The sequence below is a fragment of the Passer montanus genome, unplaced genomic scaffold, assembly GCF_014805655.1.
Source record: "Passer montanus isolate IOZ18808 unplaced genomic scaffold, ASM1480565v1 scaffold70, whole genome shotgun sequence".
Taxonomy (NCBI): Eukaryota; Metazoa; Chordata; class Aves; order Passeriformes; family Passeridae; genus Passer; species Passer montanus.
This window is the reverse complement of record NW_024372148.1, coordinates 2106884-2132354: the sequence shown is the minus strand read 5'-3', so window position 1 is coordinate 2132354 and position 25471 is coordinate 2106884. Positions and strand designations below refer to the sequence as shown.

Below are 25471 nucleotides of genomic sequence, written 5' to 3'. Positions count from 1 at the left end.
TGAGGAGGGGTGTGCGCGTATATGTGTGGAGGGGGATGGAAGCCAGTCTGGATTGAGGCATTCACCCCTGGAGCTAAATCTTTCAATCACCAGAGAAAACTGTCATTTATTAAATATTTAACAGATAGGATGGTGTTTGGACGCCAGTAATTTCTGTTCAATCTTTTTCTTCTTCCTTTGGTAGAGCCGTTCCAATAAAGAAGATCCAGAGCAACTGCGGTTAAAGCAGAAAGCGAAAGAGGTAGGAGTTTCCAGTTACCATGCTTGCCTTTGTGTGTTGAGAGAAGGTTGGCAGCCCTGTCCTGGCAATTAGGTCAGGGTTTATTTTGCTGCTGCATACCATTTGCAGAGGCCTTGGGGAAGGACAGGAACTGCCACAGGCAAGGGCAGTGCTTCAAATGAGGTCAATGAATTATGAGCTCTCTTTTTTTAACATTTTATTTTTGCAGTTTCAGTCCTGTCTCGAAACAGTCCTTTGTAAACTGCAGCAGTACACTTGGTAGGAATATAATGTGGGATTAGAAAAAAAAAAAAAAAAAGAAACTTTGAGATTTAGCATCTGGGACTGTACAATAGGCTACATTTTTCCAGGGTAATTGTTCGTTTTGTAAATCTGATACTGCTTATAATTCTTTGGCTGGGAGGCGGTACTGGGATTTAGTTTTAAATGGAAAACGCCTCTGGCTTTTAATTTTCTGGGCCCAGCAGTTTTCTGTTCTGGAATGGAGCCCTTGTTTCACACAGTTCATGTTTAGCTGCAGGGGTTTTAGTTTATAGCTTAGACTGGTTAAGCTTTTACTCCCAGAGGCCTCTGCATAGCAACTGTAGAAATCAACAAATAAGTTCATTTATGTCTGCAGCCTCCTCTCAGTAGCTGACTTTTTACATTTCCCAATATCCATTTCCTGACTTTTCTAGCCTGAGAGAAAAAAGCTCCACTAATTGGAGCTTATTTTAATTGAGCCTTAATATTGGATCTCACTGGAGTTGCCCCCAGAGCTACTGGGAACAGAATGAAATGAAAGTACCTAAGGTTGAAGATGTGTGTGCGTGTGTATGTGTGTGTGAAATTTTTCACTTGACCTACAGATTTTTGTCCCTGCTGAATAAATCATCAAGCCTGTTCACATTTCTGATTAAGGATCTGACAGCAGACGATAATAAAGACAATTGAGGTGTGAGACGTGTGATACAGAGCTGAAGAAATTGGTTTCTATAGTTACTTGACTGATTTCATGCAATTTTTAAGGATCTTTGTGCTAAATGAGAGTGATTTTCTGAGCAACCTTTTTCTTTAACTGTGCCTCTTGAACTATGAAATTTGTTGTTGCTTAACATTGCTGCACTTGGCTCCTAGGTGCCAGCAGCAGCAGGTTATTTATGAATGCTTTAAAGGCCCTTATTGTTTGGATTAATGTAGGAGCCCAGGCAAAACAAATGGAAATCCAGTAAAATAGTATTTGAATCAATGCTCTGGATTTGCACCACAGTAGATGAAATTTGTAAAATGAGAAAGAAGGAACTTGCTTTACTATCTATCTTTTAATTCTTTGTTTCTGCTTATAACTCTTTCTTCATTGCTACAATCTGTGAGTACAAAGTTGCCCTAAAGCCCTTCCCAGTTTGCCTGTAGTGCCACCAGGATCAACAATCAGTGGGTGATGCTAATCTGTCTTGTTTTGTAGGTGACTTTACCTCTGCATCATCTGATCTTTTCTAGATGTACTTTCTTTTAATAAAGACTGCAAAGTAATTCATTTATGCAGCTTCTTTTCTCTTGTTTTCTGAAAAATAATGTGTAAAATCATTAAAAGTATTCTGTAGTTTGCATATTTTGAACACAAAGAAGGCTAGATTAGATTCACTGATACTTTTCATGAGATCTCTTTTTAAAAGTGGCACGGTGGTGTACATAAAAAGGAGCCAACAGAGCAGGGAAGGCATATAAGTTTAGTGCTTGTTGTTCTAATATGTCTTGAGTTCCCCTCCTTCAGTGCATCTCATCTCCTGCCAGACAAACACAACCTGCATCACTCTTTGTCCTGTGTGTTTCTCCATGATGTGCTGCTCCCAGAATGACAGTCTGCAACTGTTCTACCAAAAGAAGAGGAGGCAGATGTGCCTCTTGGGGCAACACAGATCTTTGTGTTGGTAGTGACTTTGTTCTCCAGAGAATGAGGCAGCCAGAAGCTTCCCCAAGCTTCACATGGAGAATGGGGATGCCCACTTTCTGTGCCAGTGGTGCTTTTTCATCTGGGACCATCTCAAGATGGAGAGTAGAAATGAGAGCAAATGCCGTTGGAAAAAATGAGCACTTTATTGACGTTTTGGAGAAAACTGGTCAGCACACATTTGCATTGAAAAAATGCAAGCATGAATAAGAATAAGAGTAAAATAAAAATCAACAAATATCCTGAGACTAAAACTGGTAACGCAGAAGCATGGTGTACAGTGGGATGAAGGCTTGAAATGGCTTACCCTTGTCTGTCTGTCTTGTCATGTTGTGGTTATAGTCTGCTCCTAAGGAACCAAACTTGGAAACTTTGATGCCTCTGTCAGCTGGAATCAGATCCTTTCCAGGTCACTCCAGTCAAGTATCTGCTGGAAAGCCTGATCTGATTGTCTACTTACAGTTCTTTAAGAATTAATATGGACCTGCCTTCCTCAAAGCTGTCTTTTGTATGTTGATGGTGATCCCCTGGGAGAAGGAAGAGGGTGTGGAGTAATGGCACTGTAGCATGTTCTAAAGCAAAGTTTCCCAAAATACAGGGTGTACATCCTGACAATGAATACTTATAAATCCAGGATGTGCTGTCATCCAGTAGCTGGAAGCAACATCTTAACATTGCTGGAAGTACATCCAGAGACTCTGCAGTGGATTCTTTTATCCAAAAGGCTATACATAATTGCTGTGACCTTTTCATCCCTTTTTGCATGACCTATTGCCTCAAACTTCCCCTATGCTAAGTCATTTACTTTCCTATATTCTTAGCCTATGTAGCTTGCCATGAATTAAGTCTGTATTTATTTCCCTCTTTCACCTGTTTCAGCAGATTTTAATACCTATGGAAAGTGCACATTCCTTCTGAGACAGCTGCAAGGCTTGCCCCAAGCTGCTGCTTTGTGCACTCAAGAATTTTGTCCTTGCTCTCCTCACGGACCAGCTCTTTGTGCAGTGGCATTCCTGCAGTCTGGGTAAATTACCCCTGTTTTTCATTCTGCTTTGTCTGCCCCTCTTCAAGCTGAGAGGATGCAGTCCTCTCATTGTCCACGATATTTGCACTATTAAACCCTGACTTTTTTAGGTGGTTTCTGCTATTTCCTGTTCTACTTTCTACAGTTCTTCCAATTACAAAGAAAATGTTCAGTCAGTGTGATTCTTGTTGCTGTATTTATAGTTTATCTGTGGCTTCTTCCCCTTTCCTGAAATGAGCTTTCCTAAACTGAGTAGGTGTAGGATACAGTCAAATGTGCAAGCCAGCCATATGAACAGTTCATTGCAGAAGACCTGTAAAAATGTCTGTATTAAACAGCATGTACTATAATTCTAAACATAAACTCTGATCCCTTAGAATTGTTTAGTTTGGAAAAGACCTCTAAGATCATTGAGCCCAACTGGTAACCCAGCACTGCCAAGTCTTGAGCCATCACTAAACCGTGTTAAGTGCCACATCTAAATATTTTTTAGATCCCTCCAAGGATGGTGACTCAACTACTTCCTAGGACAGCCTGTTCAAATGCTTGACAAACCTTTTGGTGAAGGAATTTTTCCCAATTTCTTTGTACTTCTGTCCATCCTCTTCAAATGTGAGTGTGCTTTTGTACTACAGCTTCAGGAAGCTTAAGGCTGAGCCTGGGCAAACCTCTCAGAATGTATCTGGGAAAGATATATTGGGGTTGAGCTGGTGAAGAGGTATTTTACTGAGAGCATCTTTTCCACAGCAGCCACCTTTATCCCTGCTCTTACCTTGTGTCACCTTGCGGCGCCTGTCAGCATGCAGAGGGGAGCAGCTGCATCTGGAGCTGGGGGAGGAGTGTGTGGAGCAAGCACCTGAGGGACAGCAGATCTGCCTGCCCCATTCCTTGCTCTCTCAGCAGCTCTGTTCACTTGAGACTGCACAGATCTTCCCACTCCTTGCTCCTGCCTGCTTGATTCGCTCGTGCATTTTTTGACACAGATGCAAGATGGCAGTAGATGAGACGCTGAGAAAATTCAATACCTTTAGTGTCAGCTGACTGGGAGGAAAATGGCAAACCCTAGGGTTTTTGTAGAGACAAAACAACCCCTGTAGAAAACATCAAAGAGCCAGCATGATTCCATGCATTCTTGGTCTTACATAGTAATGACTGAATTTTAGTTGTTCTGTAGTATCTTTTCAACAGTTACCATCTTTTTTTCCTGTTTCATATAATCATCTAACTCCCTTATTTCCTCTCACTCTCAGGTAACAGGTTACTGTAACTTGATTCCTTGCTGCTTGCCCTACCACCTCCAACTCACATTTTCAAGCTGTTTATTTTCTTTTTCCTCTTGTGCTGCTTCTCTATCTAGTATTCTGGACCCAATGGTTCAAATTATTTAAGACCACTCTTGTGGCAGGGCAGAAGTTAACCTCTCAAAAAAGCAAGTACAGGTTGCTGCAAACAAAACAAGACCTCATAGTTATCAATTGGTTTTATGAGGCTTCAGTGGCAGTCTAAGACCTTCTGCTTAATTACTTGATTTATATTATCTTTATTGTTCTGTAGTGTTTCTTACCTGCTTCTGCATGTTTTGAAAAACAAAAAAAACCAAACCATGATAATCAAATACACGTAAATTTTATTAGCTTCAGTGTAGCCTTACAGTTTACAAAGGGCAATCTCAGAGATTCGGTGTGTTACAAGTCTTGTAGAAAGTCAGGAAAAAAAATTCCACAACGTGTTAGATTATTGGGCGAGCTACAAAGCAAACTGAATGCCTGTTTGGGACACTTATATTGGTGTTTTGAAGGAATGTAAAAAAAGAGCAGCTGAGACACTGCATCTAATATCCTGAAACCATCTGCCTGAACCGTAGCAACAACTATCTTTAGTGAAAAACAGCCCCGCCCTGCCATCTCCATTAAGCATGTTCTTGGATTTGCAAATAGCCTTTTCTCAGTTTGTCTGAGAGACAGAGAATGAACATAAAACTGGTTATAAGTACGGTCTTGGATTAGAAATATTCTAATAGAGGAAAATTTAGGGCTGAAAGTACAAAAAGAAAATGGTAATGAAGATCCAGAGAGTTGTCTGCCAGGAAGAGTTGGGTGGACTGTATGATGAGATGGTCAAACCTGCCTGCTGATGGTCATTGAACAGTCTTCTCCTAAGTGATGGCATCTGAATCAAAATCTGTGGAATATGTTGCATTGGTGTGGGGTGCTGTAGACTGTTTCTTGTCCTTGCAGCACAATTAGCCTAAGCAGTGTCTGACAGTACATAGAGAGCTTGATGCTGGATGCCAGACGCCCAAGAACTTCCCTGGGCCTTCAAGTAGGCAAGCTGATGGGACTGCACAGAGGAAATCATGTTCCAAGTGTCCTAGGAAACACAGAAATGTATCAATAATAGTTAAGCAAACAAAAAAATGGGCGAAAGGAAACACACACTCCAACACATTGGAAATTCTTACCAAGAGTGGGCAAAATAAGGGGTCGGGAAGTCACTGTGCCTTGGATTTTTACCTCATGTAGAGTTAATTATATATTAAAATATCAACTCAAAATACCAATTTCTTTTTTCCCTGTTCCTATGGGTGGATTACTTAATGGGTATTCTAGAAAAATGTTCTGTTGTTCTCCAGAACATTTAATTGCACCCTTTCAGACAGGCAAAGCACCTGACCTTGGGGCTCACAGCCACAGTAGGGACTGTTCTGCAGGTATGTGGGTTATTAACCTGAAAGAAATCTACAGTATTACATACAGCTCTGTTGTAAGTCAGGGCTGCATTTCAAAATAGTGCATGCTATTCTGCCTTTCTGCTGTTAAATCTAAATTACAACAGAGGGAAAAGTCAGTGGAAACTAATTGTATGGCTAATTAAAACAGTTTGAAAGGAAGCAATTGCAAGAAGAGAAATTGCATTATAGGCAAGAGGAGAGGATGGTAAATGTTTAAATATGCAGCCTCCAAGTGTCAGTTTTCCTCAGAGAATGTCCCCCATATGAGAAGTCTGCTATTCAGCCGCATTCAACCTGTAGGGCAGAAAATTTTGTATAGGAAAGGTAGAGGCTGGAGGCAGTAATGCTCATTGAGCTTTATGACAACCAGTGTGAGAGGCTTGGGATTGAAAGCAGATTTTAAGGTTTATTTTTCATTTTCTTCTCAAGTTCCTTAAAATGCTTAAAGGGAATGTGAAAAAAATTGCAGTTCTTTCTTCCAAAGACAATGAAGAGAGAAGTGACTGAGAGCAGTAGACAACTTTCAAAGCACTAAACAGAGAACATAATGAAACCCAGAGAAACCTTGCTTGAAAAAGCTGGTCAAAAAGAGAGAATGGATACAAAAAAGGGAAAAGTCATTTCAGTGGGATAAGTGGACCCACTAAAAAGGTACCTCTGTGTTTAGTTCTTCAAAAATACACAGTAAAGGGCAGTAAAAGGCTCAGATGGGTCCTGAGGTTTCTCTTTCACACATGTGAACTAGAAAAAGGTAGACATTAAAATTTGGTCACAGTTTCTTTGACTGACTGTGACTTTTACTATTTGTTAATTTATTGTTTAGTTTCTTTATTGAGGAAGCTGATAGTGTTGGGATATTCTATCTCTTCTCTATGCCTATATTCCTTTCTTTCCCCACCCCCTTCCCAAGTCTTATAAAAATTCTTGTTCATCTACTTTAGTGCTTTTATTACTCCTGATGTACTTATTGCTGGATAGCACACATAACCCTTAGGCATACATTAAGTTGTCTTCAGCCTTCCCTGGTTTCCTTTCCTGCCAGTTCTTCTGTTAGTTTAAATATTTATTTAATCTGTCCTGTACTCTGTCTGCCTGTAATGTCATATGTGAAGACATCCCCACTTTTTACTTAATATTAAACCCAGTATCTTGTACATGTACTTTTAAGTGTTTCTCTTATATTAATTATAACCAAGTCCAGAATTGTGGTGTTTAGCCACATCTGTCTTGCCAGCATTTTTTCTGAGCTCATTTACATCCATGGGGCTGTATATATTTGTTATTGCATTGCCAAGACAATTTTTTGGCTTTTTTTTTCCCCCAGGCATAAGTTCTAGTGTTCAAATGAAGAGAGATTTCTTTCTCTGCTCCTCAGATTTGTTTCCTAGTTCTTTGTATATTGAAGTGCCTGCAGAAGCAGACAGTGGTATGAATTTCTCGTGGCAGCACGATGCTGGCATGTCATCTGCTGGACAAGGGCTGCCTGTCTGGCTTTTCTTTAACCTCAGTCCTGTTACTGCTCTGTGAGCCCTGGCTAAGAGAGGTGATCTCATCTCTACCTGTAGAAAAACCTTCCCTGGTAAAACCATTTTTTGAGGATCTAGAGAGCAAATGTTTCATGTACTTTGTCCTCTATGAAAGGTTATATCAAATATCTGAATCCTGTCCTGGGGACTTTGTGGCCAGACATGAAGACTTTAATCTACTCTTTTTCCAAGGTGAACTTGTATTCAGCTAGATAACACTCTTTTTTTCCCCCACCTTTGATAATACAGCCACCCTCTGCTGTACACATCATGGATTAGCTGCTGTGAATTAGTTGACTTTATTTGTAGCAGTGTATACTTTTCATCAGTTGTGTTTAAGGGATTCTTTCTCTTTAGGGAAAGCCTTGAGATTTGCATAACTTGCATTATTGAGGCTCTGATAAGGCAGGCAACTACATTATCATGTGCTTTGTAACCAAAAGAGTGTAAAACCAATCTGCAGTATTGCTTTAAGTAAAAGTTTCAGCATCTTATATCTGAAGTACTTCTTGTCTTCTTATACAACTTGAAATTTATTTTTTAATATTAAAGTGCCTCAAAAATGTCATTGGTGTAACAGTAAAAATAGATTTTGCGTATTTTCTGCAGTGTGGTGTATGAGATGTGAGAGAGTTTCTGTGAGCAGGAAAAAAAATACTTTTCTCAGAGGATTGAGTGAAGAACAGAGAGGTCAATTTTAAAACCTTTCATTTTGTGTGATTACAGCCATGCTGCAAATGCCATTTCACTATAAGGAAGGACTTTAAAACACACCTTATTTCCTGATTTCTGCTGCAGGTCAGATTAACTAAAATGGTTATTGTGTCACCCTAGAGATTCCTGCTTGCTGCAAGACCAGAGTTTAAACCCTATTTTTATTATTAAAAAGGCCAGCAGCAACAAAGACTATTTTACAAGTTCTGAGACGGAGACGTTTTCATAGCAATTTGATCTTTATACACAGGTTTTTTAGAACTCTTTGTACTGCAATTCTTAGCATATGTGAAATCGGGAAGGGGGCGTAAGGAAGCATGAACATTCATTTGCCCCTTCCCTGGAACCCATCCCCTCTTATTGCCCTTCTTGGGGAACAGATTTTGAATAGAGCATGCATTGGGTTCTTGTGCTGTGATGGAAGAGCAACATCTTTCAGCAGATGATGCAGGTCAGGTTGAGAGGCAGCCTGCTGGTTTGGGGGTTCAGTGTATGGTGCAACTCCCTCCTGCTCCTCTGGAATTGCCATCACACACTTCAGTCTTCAAGGAAGATCAGTCTGTTGTCAAGATAAGTATGATGGTATGATTTCACCTGGGTGTGACAGTTCTCTTTGTATCCTATCATACTCAAAGACACCAACGTTAATGAAACTGACCTCTAGAAGGGAAACCGTGCAGCTTCTCTAGGTTATATTTTAATAAAGTGTATGTACTGCTTTTACTGCCCCTTATGCAGTGAGCTTTCTTCCCTAACTTACATGCTACAAAACTTACCATTGAAGAAAGATTTGACTCCACACAGTCACCTCTTGCTCTTTCCTAATCTTGTTTAGGAAAATCTGGCCATAGTTAGCCAGCCAGTGTCCTCGGGTATTCCTTGACATTATCTGCCTGTCTTCTCCTTATCCTGTGCTTTTAACTGCTCACACAATATTTAGACATTTAATGTGCAATTTTTAATGGAACAAAACTCTATGAAAAGATGATTTTGCTGGCTTCAGCAGGGTAATTTGGATGCCTGCCCATATCGCTTAATGGGGATCTGTTGAGTCCATTATAGAAATTGAGTGTTTAAATTCATTTGTCTTAATTATGTTCTCAGAAAAATCCCCGAGATGTATAGAATGCAACAAGACTATGATTTTTTTTTTCTTTTGCTCCAAATCCCTGGTGAGATTCTCTATGATTTGAAAAATCCTTTGACTAGCTAGGAGGTGGAAAACGTATCAGAGAGCAGATGTTGCTAATGATGTATGATTTCAGCATTGTTTTGGGAACTGCCTGGTCAAAGATGCATCAGTTCTGTTTCTAGAAAGCACATCTTTTTTATAGAGTCTCCCTGTCATCCTCTCCTTTGTTACCTCTGCCAGTACTGCCCTCCAGGAGCATTGCTCCTTCCTGCAGTGTGTCTGTGCCAGCAGCACGCTTGGTCTCTAGAATTCCATGGTGACGGTGCCAAGGCACTGCCCAGTCCTCAACCAGAGCAGCATCCTGATGCTCCACCATGAGAGCCTCAACTTGCCCAGTCCCCTCCACTCCCTGCTGATGCCAACCCAAAGCCCTCTTGGTGTTTAATTCATAGCTCTGCATTTTGTCCTTACACTTGGCCGTGCCTGCCCATCAACACCTGTAAAAAGGAGAGAGGGGCTTATTTCAATGCTGCTTCAGGCCAGAGGTGTTCAGCAGTCACATGTTTTTGACAAGTCTAACTGCAGTAATGCTGGTTGGTGTGTGTTTTGTAGTGTTGAGAGGGAATGGGGATGTGTTTTCCAGTGGTTCCCAGGGATGGAAGCACACGATTAGACTAATAAAGGCTTTTGGTTTGTTTTGCTTTGTCTTAAGTTTAATGGTTTTAAAAGTCATTTTATTTTGGGTGCAATGGTTCCTAAATTGAAGCAAATCATCTTTCCCCTTCTGGTTTTCTCTTTCACTGGAGCCTTTAGTAGTTTAATCTTTCCCCAGAGGGGTGCTGTGTGCATGGCATGTTGCAATGCCCCTTCAGATGGCAAGAAGACTGTGGTGTACATGTGACCATCGTGATGACTGCACTACCCTGCTGGCAGGAAGGACTACTTGCTTCTGCAGGGCTGCTCCATAGCTGTTGTAAGGATGAGTGGCTCCAGGTGTTGGAGGCCTGGGCAGCTGAGGCTGGAAGTCAGCACCTGCCTCTGCCAAAAATCTCAGCATTTTATTGCTGAGATTTAACATTTATTCTAAGCACTTTATTGCTCCTGCCTCAATCTTTCACAGTTTGCAAAGTTTCAAATTTTTCTTTTAGTTTATTTTCACCTTCCTCCATCTCTGATTGGCTGGAGTGTGTCACTGAATATAAAGATATGAGATTTAATCTATATATGAGATTAAAAGAAAATTTATCTTAAACATTTTATGCTACTTAAGCTGGCTAGAGTTAACCTCAGACAATTAAAAAATACTAGTAGTTTGAAAGTTTGTAGTCTGTAAAGTATTCTTGAAAGCAATCCTGTATATTTGGATAAAAACAAGATGACTCAATTGAGCGAATTTTGATAAATAAGGTTTTAATTGTGTACACTGCACACAAAAGCAAGAATAGTGTGTGTGGTAAGTGAATGCTGATATCTAGCTTTGAAAACGTACTACTACATAAAATAAAAGCCTACATAGAATGATCAAAGATGACTTTCAAATAGTGCTGTTTTCAAAACTGAAACATACAAACCCCCCAAAAACTTTATTCTCAATGTATTTGTTAAAATCTTGCTTTCCCTGATTTCTGCTGAAAAACCTTGAGCCGTTTGAGTCTTCCAGGGAACATTGTCCTTTAAGGAATCTTGCCCTGAGATACTGTTTTTGTTTAAATAGCCTAGTTGCTGCAGTACCTGATGTGAAGCTGCCACCATCACTAAAGTCTACTTACATGATGTAAAATAAGGCTTGTAACCCCACCCACCCAGAAACTACCCAGCAAAAGTCTCTCTTTCCCAAAACACTCCCCATGAGCCCCAAAGTGTTTCATTGGATGCTGCTTTATTTAAGTGGTAGCAAGTAGCGGACTCATACCATGTAGGGGCTGCAAGCTCAGTTGTTACCAGCTGCTCTTCTTCTCCCCAAGTGGGATCTCCGAGTGCTGAACAAGCTCAGTTGTTACCAGCTGCTCTTCTCTCCAAGTGGGATCTCTGAGAGCTGAAAAGCAACCAAAATCACAGGGTGTTACAAGCTTGGTACACAAGATATCTGTATTGACTGGGTGAGGAAATCAAGGTAATTCATTGGGTTTATGATGGAGGAGATTTGGATGATTTCCTACACATGGTATGGTTGTACTTAGTTTTTTTAAGACATGCACACACATCCATGCAGAGAATCCCCATGTGAACAATCATCTAAGTCCTGGGAATGGGGAGGACAAGGGCTACAGAGCTATACTAGTTGCAGGTGAGACCATTCCAGGGTTGACATCACCCAGAGGTTTATGTCTGGAAAACCTTCCTTCTCCACCCATGCTCCAAGATGGACCGGTGGTGGATCTGGAAGCAGTGTGGTTGTGTTAGCAAGGTGGCTGATCTAAGACAGTAAGTCTGTCAGCAGACCTGACTGGGTTGAGCTCCAGAGCAGCTGGAATGGATAGTTATTGAACAGAATGTATCTCGAAATACAAGAATAATTTTTTTTTATTGTTTTATTTTAATGCTCTTTACTGTGCGTTTCTATCCCATGCCAAGTTTACCTAACCCAAGTGAAGGTTGTTTCTAATGATTTCTTAGTGTTCAGCAGTTTTGGAGTTGAGTGAAAATAAACGTGCAGTGTATCTCTACCTTGCTTCAGATGTTCCTGAACATTCAAATATGTACTGGGAAAAGAAAGCCTAGTAGTCAACTACCAGCATCCTGTTAAATTGGGTAATGCAATGTTTCACAAAGGCAGTATTAAGTGCTTAGGTCAGCTGATAGAGGAAATTTGGTATCTTGCTTGTGCAAGATATTCTTATTTTGAAATAAGAATAAAACCAGGTCACATAACCTGCTAACTTAAATTTTTTTAATACTAACCCACCTTCATAAAACAGTTCAGACCAAGATTTTCCATTAACCAGAAACAACAAACCTTATGAGATAAGGAAGCAGCTGCAAGGCTTGTGTTAAGGCTGCATTGATATACCACAGTGTGGTCTCCATAAAGGGTGTTAGTTAAACAGTGCTGTCTATGGGGCTCCAAGCATGACTGAGTACTGGTGTTTGTCAGAAGTGACCAGAAAGAGGGGAAAGATGCTGTGAAACACATTGTTTCTGTAGGAGCTACAGAGCCGTCTGAAACACATCTAAAAAGAACCTTGAACATAATGTGTATCATAATTAATGCAGGTGTTTTCTTTTTAAATTAGATGCAACAGCTGGAATTGGCACAGATGCAACAAAGAGAAGCCAACCTCACAGCTTTGGCAGCCATTGGACCAAGGAAGAAAAGACCATTGGATTCACTGAACATTGCATCTGGGCTCGAGGTACAGACCTGGCTTGCAATGACTCGCATCGTGTTACATCTTCATACTGAATTAATTACATTTATCTTTCCCTGTAGGAAGAAGTGTGAGTTCCCTCACACAAAATGGTTTGTTGCATTCTGTAAGAAACCTAGTTTGTGTGTTAGGTGGTTGAAAGGATTGTTTCTGGTAAATTTGATGGGAGTGTGTAATTCTGTGTTAAAGGAAAGACTGTGTATAAGAGCACGGTGTGTAAAGGACTAAATTAAATGATGACTCAGAGAAATCCCATCTATAGTGGAGAGGAACCAAGCTGTGGTGGCTTTCTGCAGTGGGTAGTTGTCATGGCCCCTCAGGTGAACTCACAGTTCCTGGTTTGGATGACTTGAATGGTTCTTGATTTGACATTTGACTGTGGACATTAATCCGTGCACAATGCCTAGGGACTCTTCTCAAATATTCTGTGAGTTCACCTTCGCCAGGTTCTCCTAAAAAGCAGTAAGTAAGTCAGTAAAGCTTGACCATTCAATGGTCAATGAGCCAGACTGTCTTCTGTGGCTCAAGTTGAATACTGAAAGTGCTTTCAACAAACCTTTTCTGAGCAAATCTCTCAATGTGCTGAAGAGTAACATTTCCCAGTACCTGGGAAGCTTTTGTGACTCCAGAAGTCCTGAGGAGACTGAGAGCCTACTTCTGTTAGAGGCCATCACCTTTGCTGGAGATGGGAGAAATTGGTGTTACAGCCAGTTTTGCCCCTCTATCATGAAGCCTCGATATTGCTCAAGTGAAAGTCTGGTTGGCCTGACATAATCAAAACCATCAGGAGCCTGGAAAGTAACTCTTGTGTGGAGGCAATGGTGGTAAAGTTGTCCTTTCTGATGAACCTTCAGTCTTTTTCATTCTTGTTGTCTGGAAAGCTTTAATAGATGATAGGATTGAAAATACTTTGTCATTTTAGCATAGCAGAGTCTGGGAGGACCTTGTCCTCAGTTATTTGCATTGTAACTGAGACAGTGGTGGCAACTGTCCCATAGTTTTTTCTTCATCTGGTCTGTGACAAGGGGCCTCGCTAAGCAGATGAGGTAGAGTTGTTTCAGCAAATTTTTAACTTACTTTTTCCCTGACATGGACACAGAATTAGGTCTTTGAATGCTCCCTGTTAACCACAAGTGAAGGGAAAAAATATTTCTCTAAACAAGCTGCAGAGAGCAGCGTTCACAGCTTTTGAGCAGCTTTTCTTCTCTTCTTTGAAGTTTTTTAATGCACTTTCACATGAAGCTAAATGTATGATTATTTTTTTTTAATACCACTGGAAAAACTTGAAAAAATCTGTCTAGCACAAGAACTGTTTTCCCCATCCTTTTCTCATCTTCCCCCAAGCTTCTATCAGGTAACTATTCCTGTTCTTCATAGTGGTTTTCTGTAATTATTGTCAGATTTGTTTCTGAATATTTAACAAGTCTGCCTGTTAAGTACTTTTCAGTTATTTCTCATAATCTGTGGTATGTCTGCTTTATTAAAAACTTCACGAGATTATGCCAAAGCAAGACAGATAACAGTGTTGCTGTTGAAAGCTGGTTATCCATTATTTATTTTGCCACTTTAAAAGAATGTGGACATGACACGCCTAAAACTGACCATAAACCCTGATAACATTCCATTGTCACAAATTTACCTGCTGTATTTTAAGCAGCTTCTCATATGGTTGCTATATAGACTGATTTGTTAGGGCAGTAGGTGAAAGTAAATCTGACAGTGGAACCATTTTTGTTTCTTGCATGCAAGCTCAATTCCAATGCCTAGTTCTTAGGCTTATGCTACAGAAAGCGTGTCTCTTCAGACCTTTTTTTTTTACTATTTTGTGAAATTATGCAGGATAGCAATCCTTAAGAAGGATGTTTAGATTTAAATGGTTTTAAGTGTCCCAATATATCTGAGCAGGATTTATAAAAGGCTTAAGACTTCTCATGTAGAATAAAGAATGGTTTTGACAAACACTCTCTAGTTCAAGAAGCAGAACATTTGTAATACATTCATGATAACATGGCAAAACATCCTGAGCAGTAAACAACATTCCATTCTTCAGAGATGAAAGGAGGTCTTTGAAACTGAAAGCAAGTACAATATGGCCTTAGGCTGATACACATTTGGGCATCTTTAGAATCATCTTTTTGGGCAACCTGTCTGAGAATAATTTAAACGGGCAGGATGTGCTTTTTCATTTCAAATTGCAAATACAGACAAAATACGGAGAGCTTTACTCTCAAATAATCTTAAATGTCAGAACTTCTAGACTGTGCAATATGGCAAGTAAATCTGTGAACAATACTCCTGGGACATTCTTTTTTACTATTATTATTTTTAAAGACTAATAACTTGGTAGACATGTATGATGGAAGTCATTCCTAAATATGAATAATGATATTTAACTAATTGGATTAAGATTTTTAACTATGACTTCCAACTTTCTTTGGATAATGTTCTTTGTACATTGTTCGTGTCTTCTATGGCCATGTCAGCTCTGTACAGCTTCTTTTTATGGTTGCCTACTGCAAAATAATTAAAGGAAAGGAATTGTTTCAAGCAATTATTGACGCAAACCAAAGCCTTAATGTATTTGGGCAGACAGGGAAGAAATAATCAGTTACAGTATGTATTAAAAAAATGAAACTCGGTAAGCAAATTTGTCATATATTTGCCTTTCTCTATTCAGTACCAAAACGTAATACTGGGATACTGGGAAAGTTCAGTTCAGCAGACTGGGTTGCTTGGATCTGCTGCCTGCTGTTGCAGTAAATGTGAAGGGCTCAAACCAGCATTTCAGGGAGCATGGTATGCTAACTTATCCAAAAATAAGTATCTGTGTTTAACTGGGATGATTCTTCCGCCCAAGGTTTTCTATTTCTCTACACTCTATCAGTGGGTTTTGCTCCTCTTCTGAAAAGTCTTCTTCCCAAGATACTTGAGCACATGATTCCTGCATGTTCATCTTATTATTGATGTCTGAAATTGTGCTTTACTTGGTGTTTCCAGGAGACCTGTTATGGGTCATTTTAATGTGGTAACTAGAACATGTGGTGACAGAAGCTTGTGCTTTCAGGCTGGAAGCCTGCTTGCCAGCAGCCTCATCACCTCATAGTGTAACAAGTACAGAAAGAGGCTCTTGTTCAGAGGAGTGCCTGTGAACTAATATGGGCCTAAAAGCAATATAAAAAGAATAATCTATATATTGCCATGATTGCTTATGTATCTCTAAAGTTAAAATAGCAGTAGTGACAAATCCATGATGATCATGGAATGAAAAAATAAGGCTAATGCTCTAGGCCTAATTAAAAAAAATAAAAGAAAAGGCATCAGTGTAATGGGAATTCTTTTTCCTTTCTTGCTGGAAACACTAGTTTGGGTAGTTTTGCATGTTCTCTTCACTGCAACTTAACATTTGAATGGTATTGTTCAGAAAGCAATTTGAGAAAGCCTTGGTAAGAAAATCCCTCTGTTGTGAAAATGTGTTAATTTGTGCTACTTGTAATCCAGAGGTGGCAATATCTTCATTTCTCTCATTCTTATCCGTCTGGACACTTTTGGATACAATGAATAGGAGAGGCCTTTGGATTTCATTTATATGTGTCTTGGGGTTTGTGCATTTGTTACCCACCTCTCCTCCTCCCCTAGTTTGAGGGCATGTGGTAAACAGTAATGAATTAAAGGGTAGGAAGAATTGAAAACTAACTCATCTTGGGAAGGGAGGACACTTCTAAAACAAATAAGAAAAAAGTAAACTTGAAACCACAGACTCATTTTCCCAATTCTTTGTTCTGTTTCATAGCTTTTACTGGTTGGTAACACACCCCATAATGTTTTCAGTGCTGATAAATAGTCAAGGATTTTTTTTATATTTTTTATTAAGTTTTACTGCTTTTCTGTTGACAAAGCCATTTTGGAAAACAGCTTTTTCTCATTTCCACTGTAACTGGAATCTTAGAAATTTGAAGACTACAGTTCTGAGTCCTTAAACTTTCTTTCCTTCTATTCTGATGTGTCTTGGATGCAAGGTCATCTTTGGCTTTGAACCAAGAGCTGTGTATTTCTGCAAAATCATGGACCAGGGAGGAAAAAAGTCTGCAGATGTTTCTGAAAGTAGACTTGGAAGACTGGCTGTTACACTTATGGTTGTCATCTGAATACTGTGGTTGGGCCCTTCTTCTACTTCATGTAGGAAAACTTAGTTGAATACCAGTACTTCTGTGTAATTTTTTGGGGTAGAACACTTGCTTTGTGCTACTTTTCTGGCTCCATGATAACACCTTAAGTACTTAGAAGTGATGCAGTCTCTCCTGCCCCGAAGTGCTATTGGTGCCGAGTTCTTCGCTTGCTTTCTTCCACGCTGGTTCCACTGACTGACTCAGGGTTGTACATCTTGTGTCTTTTCTTTCATTTTGCCAGATCCAGTGGTAAAGGAAATTCCTCTTTCCAGATACTGCTTGTGTCTGTTCTGTCCCCTGCCAAGACTGGCTGCTCTGTTAATAAGTGTGGGTCTTGCCTTGTCACAGATAGTCTGGCTTTGTTGTGGAAACAAGCTACTGCAAGTAGTTGCTACATAAGTAAATCATGCAGCTGATAGGCTGTGGTCAGTGCAGAGCCATTCAAATACTCCCTTTCTGTTGAACTCCTAACCCTGGCCAACATACTTGAAATAATGTGATACTTCCAGGGTTGTGCACATCTAATACAGCAGTCCACACTTGCATTCTCCTTCTGCAAAGAAGTTTGGCAAGCAAAAATGGAAGAAATGCCTTGTTTACCACAGTGGTCATTGTTCCATTTTTAGCATTGACTGTGGGTGGAGGAAATGAGCTTGTCATCTTCTCTTGTGTCTGCCACATCTGATCATTGTTAACAGAACTTACCCTTCTTGCTTTACAACTTTGGGATGCTGGTATGCACGTTGATTCAACATATTCTGTATAAGGTGCTTGTTTAAGCTTTGGAAATGTTCTTTAGTTTGACTGAGGAAGACCTAAGCCTTTGAGCAACAAGTCCTTTCTGCAGAATGGAAGTAAACCCAACTCTTCCAAGTGACTGGGGAAGAGACATGATTTGTTTTTGCTTGTGTGTGACAATCCAATGGCTTATTTTATTTTATTTTTTATTCCAGAAGGAGTTTATGCTCTTATAAGTGGTAACTGTAGAAGCTACTGCCACTCTTTTTGGCCATAAGCTCTTCTGATGAGGGAGCACACTAGCACAATTCATCAGCTTCAGTATTGGTGTTAAGGACATGACTGTGTCTAAGTGTGAATCTAATGGCATGAATTGGCTCTGTAGCAAATGGTAGCTCCCTGTGCAATGAGGCCACTGTCTGGTCTTTGGCATGGGTACATGATAGTCTGCTAAAGTATTTTCTGAGAAGCTACATGAAATTAATTTAAAAGCAATCACCTCAAATTGGACTACTTATATATAAGTAGGTGCTCAGAACGAGGCTACAAAATCTGTTTCTACACTTCAGTGGTTTTCCTCACTTTCTCTGTGTCTCTTTCTGTCTCTGTCACCCCTTCACCCAGCCCATAGGTATTAAATGATACTGGAGGGTGAGGTTTTTTCTACTTTGCATATGCTTGCTGTATGCAGACTCTTTTCTGGTTCTTATTTAAACTCTTGGACAACTGAAGTGTCTATGACATGGTCATACCTTTGGGGAAGAAGGGAGCTAAAAGTTATTGCAATTATAAAATGTCTTCAGCATCTTAGTTACTTGTTTCAAGACCTAACAAAGCACAACTCTGTCAGCTAAAGAGTTTCAGTTTCTGTGCTGGATTTCCTGGCGTCTGTCAGTCTAGGCTATACACTTGATCTGAATTTTTCCCCATTTAAATAGGCAAAAATATTCTCAACTGCCATTCACACACTTCAGAAATACAGTTCATTGGCCCATATTGTGCATTCTCTGTGCTAGAGATGAACTTAATTCTTATATGTGAAAGAGATCTGCAATTTAAATGACTAATTGCATTGTAGCTTTAGGCTGAACATATTGGTAATGCACAAATGTTGATGACATGTGAAGGGTCAAGAGATTTATAATTTAGTTGACAATACATTGCTTAAAATGATGTGGCAAAGAGCCAGAAAATTTCAGCTTAATAATTGTCTGTTAACTAACATGACATATTTGTATAGGATTCATTACCTCCAGGTACAGATTAAGCATCTGATGTACCCATAAGAAGTGACATGCATACATGAATCTTGGGCATAATAGTGAATAAACTGACATTGCATTCACAGTAATTTGTTTCAATATGTAAAACATGTTGTTGCCTACATTTGAAAGGACTTGTAGGAATGTTGCAATGAAATCTAAAAAAAAATGTGTAATTGAATGGAGTTTTCTATTATATAGATCTGACAGCTCTGTGAGGCTTTTTTGTAGGCTGCAGATAACATCATAGATACACATTTGTTTTCAGCCACACAAGAAGTAGTCTGGATATAGAGATCTGAGTCTTTCAGCCATTGGCTTGAGCTATGCTAATGTTCTATAAGGTTAAAAAAAACCCTAAAATCCCCAGACCCCAACCTAACACAACCAACTTTATTTTTAAAAAAGAATCCTATAAATATTGAGTCATCTAATACTTCAGTGTTGTGAATGTGGGAGTATTTTTGTCAGACTGAGGTTTGTTAGAATAGGCAGCATCAGCAGGCCGGCTTACCACCAGACTGCTATCAACTTCTTTCACTTTGTTTTCTGTGGCCTAGATTAGGCACTTTTGTGTATGAGCAAAAAGGTCACAATTTTGCCAGGGTCTGTTCCTTTCCCCCTGGCTACTGGAGGAGACTCAGGTAAGTGCTTCAATACAATGTGTTAATGGTTTTTTAACCCTTGTTTCCTCCTATGAGACAGGAATGTGTCCTGTGTTTTACAGCTGGGAGACCAAGTACAGCAAACACTAGATATCCCTGATCTCAGTGTAACCACACATGACAGAGATGGGGGTTGAACCTGGAAACTTTTGCTTCAATTCACTAGGTGCTCTTACCACATCTCTGCTGCACTCAGCTGTCATTTTTTAGGGTTTGGGAAAGTCATTGAAAAGTGTCTCATGACTTTGCTTCCTTCTGCTGGTGGTATTTTTATAATGTGCAGCAGAGCTGCAATAACAATTTGCTGTCTTGGGATCTTGGCTCTGGGCCTGTGATATGTTTATGCCACACCAAAAATTGAAATGAGAACTCTTGGCTTGACTTTAGCACATCTGACTGAGTACTTTTCTCCCTTAAAGTGTCTCCCTCCCAAGAGTTTAAAATTTTGAATTTTGGTTGGTGTGAAGTCATTGAATTTGTGAAGAGAGCATGTCGTCCAGCAGGAGCAGCTCACTGAACCTGACTGGAACTTGGTAGGGAGGGAGAGGTTTGCAAACCTCTAGGAGCTTTGTGTCAGGGCCTGTAGAATAGCTCTGAGCAGTTTTGAAATACTTGTTGGTATCCATGATCCAAACTTGCAGATGCCAAGCTCCAGCTACCTTGCAGACTAGAAGTAAGGTGACTCTGTATTAACTTCACTCTTGCCTTTTCAGAGAATTGGTATATCATTCTCCATCCAGCCACTGGAGAGAGCTCTAGAGATCTTTAAACAGGTTTCCAGAGCACCTCTGAATGAAACTGGCTGTTCAACAGCTTGGGACTACAGCAGGAGCACCACAATGGGTTCTGCTGCCAAGTGAGTGTAATTGATCTCTGTCAGGTGTTTATAAAAGGCTATAAGGGTGACAGTGTGCTGCTGTGGAAAAGCTGCTGATTTGGGCTGAATTCTGAGGATAGTTCAAAAGCAGAACTGCTGCAGTTGTGACCTCCTGGGGCTGATTTAAAGCCAGTTGCTGTCTCAGTACTGGGATGGGTGGTTTACAGTGGTGTGGTTACACTGCTGTAACCTGGCTTACAAACAGGGCCTGTCAGCTGTGATGCCAGGCTGACTGGTAGAATCTACACTGGTAGTTGGCCCTCCTGGGCTGCATGTCTCTGTCATTTCCCTTTTGGAAGGAGAGCAGGGTGGTGAGGGTTTACTGAAAGGCAGAAACTTCAAGGTTAAAAAAAAAAAAAAGAAAGAAGAACTTGCTAGTTAAAGCACTAATAATTAGATATTGCAGAAGGTGGATGCAGGCTGTTTGCAGTACCCTTTGTTAGAATTTATTCTACAGGGATGCATTTTCTATTTGTTTATCTGTGTACTTGGCTGTGACCTGGTTGAAAAGCAGCACTTTTCCCCTAGAAATGGACAAAGGTATCTTGGGGTATGCTGAAGACTAACAGTGAAGAATCCCCCAAACCAGCAAGACACAAGTGGTTGCTGCCCAAATGGGAGAAGCGTAATAGAGATGTCTGGGAGCGAGGAGTCAGCTGGTGGTTTTCAGGTCTCAAAAGTTTTGTGCTTCTGAGGATGGGGTATGTGAGATCTAAAGGAGAGAATTATTGACTGTTGCCTAAGGCCAGACCAGGTTGACCTCCTGCCCAATAGGAATTTGCTCAAGTGGAGCAGCAGAGGATCATCCCTTAAAGTGTCCCTTTTGTCAGCTTGAGAGCTCAGAGCTGGGCATTTCATAAGGAAAGTCTTGGACATTAACAGAGGGCTCTGTGATGGTTCTTTGAGATGTGCAGATCTTGGACCACTGCTTGGTCCAAGTTCCAAAACAAAACCAGGAAAAAACAGTGTTTCAATACAACTGTGGGAGACTGTAGCTAACAGGAGATAGTGCTCAGCACTGCATAAATTCACTTAAATGTGCGTTCCCAGGCATGGTCCCTATCTGGACTGGAAAGACCTAGGCTGTCTGTTGGCTTCTTTAATTTTAAACCATCATGTACTTTGAGAGAAGGACACTTTCTTTTAACTTATGGTAAGAGCTGTTGGTTGTCAAAGAGCTCCCTGGCCCCTGAAATGCTGTGCTCGGTAGCTTTGATAAGCCAGAGTGATGCTATGGGAAACTCAGAACTGTGAATGGCTGTCTTAGTAAACAGGGGCTCAGGACAAGCTTTGACTTCGGATGTGGTATTACAGCACAATATCACTTTATGTCTCTGCACTGGGCATGATGGGTAGGAATTTAAGAATAAACAAATCCATAACTGTCTCAAACTCAAGCAGCTTCTGCCCTGTTGTAGCATCTTGCAGCTACAGCAGCAACAGCAGCTTCCAAAGTGGGCTGGGTGATTTGTGCCGTCTGTCTCACTTTTTGTAAGAGTGAACAGGATTGAGGTGGCTTTGTTTGGTGTCTTTTTAAAGGTAAGACTTCCAGTCTAATGACTTACTTAGAGAGAAAATACTTTCACCTCAATAAAGTTCTTTGAATTATAAAGGACATTGCTGTTGGGTTACTGAAAACCCTTGGGGTTTGTTTCATTTATAACATTGCCTCGGGCCTTCTGCTGCATCCTGTTGGACTGACCTCCTTTTCAACCCGTGCTGGCAGCTGCATTGCAGAGCTATCTTTTCCCTGGATCCTTCAGGGTTGTCATATGACAAACTTGAACTGTGACCCTTTTGTGTCTTACCAGGACAGCAGTGCCCTCTGTGCAATGTGGCCAGCAGTCTTCCCCACGCACACATTTGTTCCGAGCCATTTAACAAACTGAAAGTTTCAAATGATGGCATTTCATAGTGTTTAATAGTATTGACTGTAAAGCAAATGAAATGGTGCTGAATACCCTGCGTGCTGCTTGTAAAAAAAATACAGCTTCCATTTCTGCAATGTGCCCTGGGTTTTCTGTGGCCAGCATGTGCTCTCTGGTGAATCTCTTTATATTTTTAATAAATATCAATGCTTCCACCCTAACAACAGTAGCATTTGCTGCTATATGTAGTCCAGCACTGATAGTCATTTCTAATAAATGGGGAGTTTAAACAGATTTCTCTAAGCAAAGTGGGCAAAGTCATTTTGCTGAAGTCTTGCAGAGAGTGTTAGGGTAAGAATTGATATAGTTAACACTGCATCCAAGCAACACCATCTCCAAGTGGTGTTGATGCTGGCAGGCATTGCCTTGCTGAAGTTACAGAGACTGAGCACTCGTATTTGTACAAATTACATTCATTACCAAGAACCCTCCAGTAGTGATAAGAGACTGGCTGTGCAGCACAGATTGGCTCCAAGATAAGTAGCCAGTCTATTGTGCAGCTCATGGTAATCTTCCTCTTCCCCACCCCTAATAATAAATCTTGGGGCATTTTGGAAAGCGTGGGGGTTGCTCATTCCAGTAGCTTGAATGTAAAACTACTAAATGTCATCATCTCCTACCAATTGTATTTTCATAACCAAGCAGGGCAGCTGACTGAGGTGGATAGGCTCAGATACAGAGTTCTGAATATCTGGATGCTTTCACTGAGTATGTTGCCCTCTTAAAGGACAGAGCACAGATGATGGCTGGGATGAGTTTCTCCTGGCCATGTTCCAAAGTTAGGGTGCACTCACAGTGACAGTTTTCCTCATGAAGAGATGGAAACCTCTGGAGCAAGCAGTAGTAAGCGCTGTGCACAACCTGGGACTCTGTATAGGTACTGTGTTAGTACCTTCTTCGTAGTTGCCTGATCCTTTCTCAGTGCAAGTCTGTTTGGCAGACTTCAGTGAAACAGCATCTATTTATCTTACCATATTAGTATAATTTTAAAGGAAGAAAGAACTTTGTGGTTGCTTTGACTGAAATAAACCATCAGCTGGCAAGCACTTGCTTTGTCTTTTTCAGTATCTAATCTGCAAGGATTTTGTGTTGCTGGTTTTCAACGACGAAAGCTGAACACCAGTGGGCTAGTTTTATACAAGTAGGCAGTATAATCCCACCAGTTTAGTTAAAACTTCTATTTACTTCTATGAAATCCTAATGTTTCTGATGGGTTTTTTCTTCCTCTCTCTTCCATTTAGGGTTTGAATGGCAATGGAATTGCTGGATCATCAGGTTTTGGCCTTACGAAGCAGATGCTCTGTCCAAGAGTAACCCGTGTCTGTCTCAGGGACTTGATATTCTGCATGGAACAAGAGAGGGAGATGAAGCATTCTCTGCGCTTGTACCGTGCCCTTCTGAAGTGATTTGAATCTTGCATTTCACCGTGCTGTCTACTGCCAAAGATAACACTGAAGCATTGTTGCACTGTCTTGAAATTCCAGTTTCTGGAAAATGATCCGTTGTAAGGATAACTCTTGTTTACAGATAAACATTTTTATTAAATACCTAACTTAGCACCTATAAGGTTTTTAATAATACTTGGCTTAAATCTGTCTGTAAACCAGTGAAGACACTGAGCTGCACACATAAGCACCTCTCTGCTTGCATTTAACTGTCTTAAAAGCTCTGAGGGCTTGATAAGTGTCCCTAGTTTATGTATGCCACTTGCTTCAGTACTCCAGAGTCTGCAACCTCTGTTCTATGTGTAGTGCCACCTTCCAACCCCATCTTATTTAGGGAAACAAATATCATCATAATGGCACAGCATAGCATGGCAACTGTATTTAATCATGAACCAGCAGTCAGTAAACACACTAATGTATTGCCTGTGCAACTCAACATCCTAAATTTTCTGAGTTTAGAATTACTACTGGATGCTCACTTGTGGTGATCAAAGTAGCAAGGAAAAGGAATGAGGGGTCCTTTCTACCCCACACTTTGCCTCAATTGCCCTCAGCCTTTCCTCTGAGAAAGTGACAGAGGGAAGGAGGACAAATCAGTCAGTCTTGTGATTGAAGTACATCACACAGTGTAGTTAGGGCATACTTGGATGGTCATGGAAAATTTGAAGTTACTAAAAATAAAAGGAGTAAAAGATCCTAAAAAGGGAGAGTAACAGAAAAAAACAGTTTATCTTTTTATGGATACAAAAAAATAGCATTGAACTTGAGCACAGATGTGGAAAGATATTAACAAAACCTGTTCTGACTACAAAAAAGGAAAAAGTTAAGATGCATTGAAACTCTGGAGCTGAAGACTCTCCTTGGAGAGGAGCAGTGTTTGCAAAGCACAGGATTCACTGCTTTAGAATATTGTTTTAATACTTTAATGTGGTGTAACAGGGAAGCTTCTCAAATAGAAAGTATTTAGACAGTTGCTTTGTTCCCATTCAGTGAGAAGGAGGACTCTGGATTATAAAGACTGTTAGAACAGGTTCAAAGATTGTCTACTTGCTGGTAAAGACTGCTTTGTGGTGGAAGGAAAGCCCTCTGGGTCACCCTCCTCCCTAGGCTCCAAACGTGTTGCCTTTCATGACACAGCGCTGTATAGCATGGCTGTTTCCCAGGACTGGTGGGAAAGACACTGACTGCATTTATGGAATCACAGAATATCCTGAGTTGGAAGGGACCCCACCCCCCAAGGATCATCAAGTCCAACTCTGAGGTGAACAGCCTGCACAGGGATTGAACACAGAACATTACTTGCACCATGCTCTAACCAACTATTGAATGGCTTCCTGCTGAATTTTCTTTTCTTTGACAAGGAACAAGCTTCCTAAGGTTACTTGGCATGCTGCTTCAAAACTTGGAGCAACTATTCACACAACTGTTCTGCACTGTCAGAACCACTGTAGATGGTTACCAAATTCACGAAGTTGTGAATTGGTTATGTTGGTTTTTGTTGGAACAGTAGTAAACAAATCTAGTAAATGAATGCTGTAAATTATTTCTATATGTATATATAGCATATATATATATATAAGAAAAACAGTACTTTGACTATAGTTTGCAAGATATTGATGGCATCGGGCAAAATTGTTTTGTATTATTAAATGCTTAGCTTTACTTTTTATGTAAAGTGCAGCATTTTCCATATTTGTGTACTGTTATCTTATTAATCAGATGTT

At 40.3% G+C, this 25471-nt stretch overlaps 1 protein-coding gene across 1 annotated transcript in view; it reads left to right on the top strand.

Annotated features, from left to right (window-relative positions):
- Nucleotides 1-25471, top strand: part of TAF4B (TATA-box binding protein associated factor 4b) — a 72887-nt gene extending 47416 nt beyond the window's left edge. The window contains exons 13-15 of the mRNA XM_039730161.1: nt 185-241; nt 12532-12651; nt 23544-25471. Coding sequence (XP_039586095.1) covers nt 185-241; nt 12532-12651; nt 23544-23708 — 342 coding nt within the window. The 3' untranslated portion in view covers nt 23709-25471. The remainder of the gene's footprint in view (nt 1-184; nt 242-12531; nt 12652-23543) is intronic.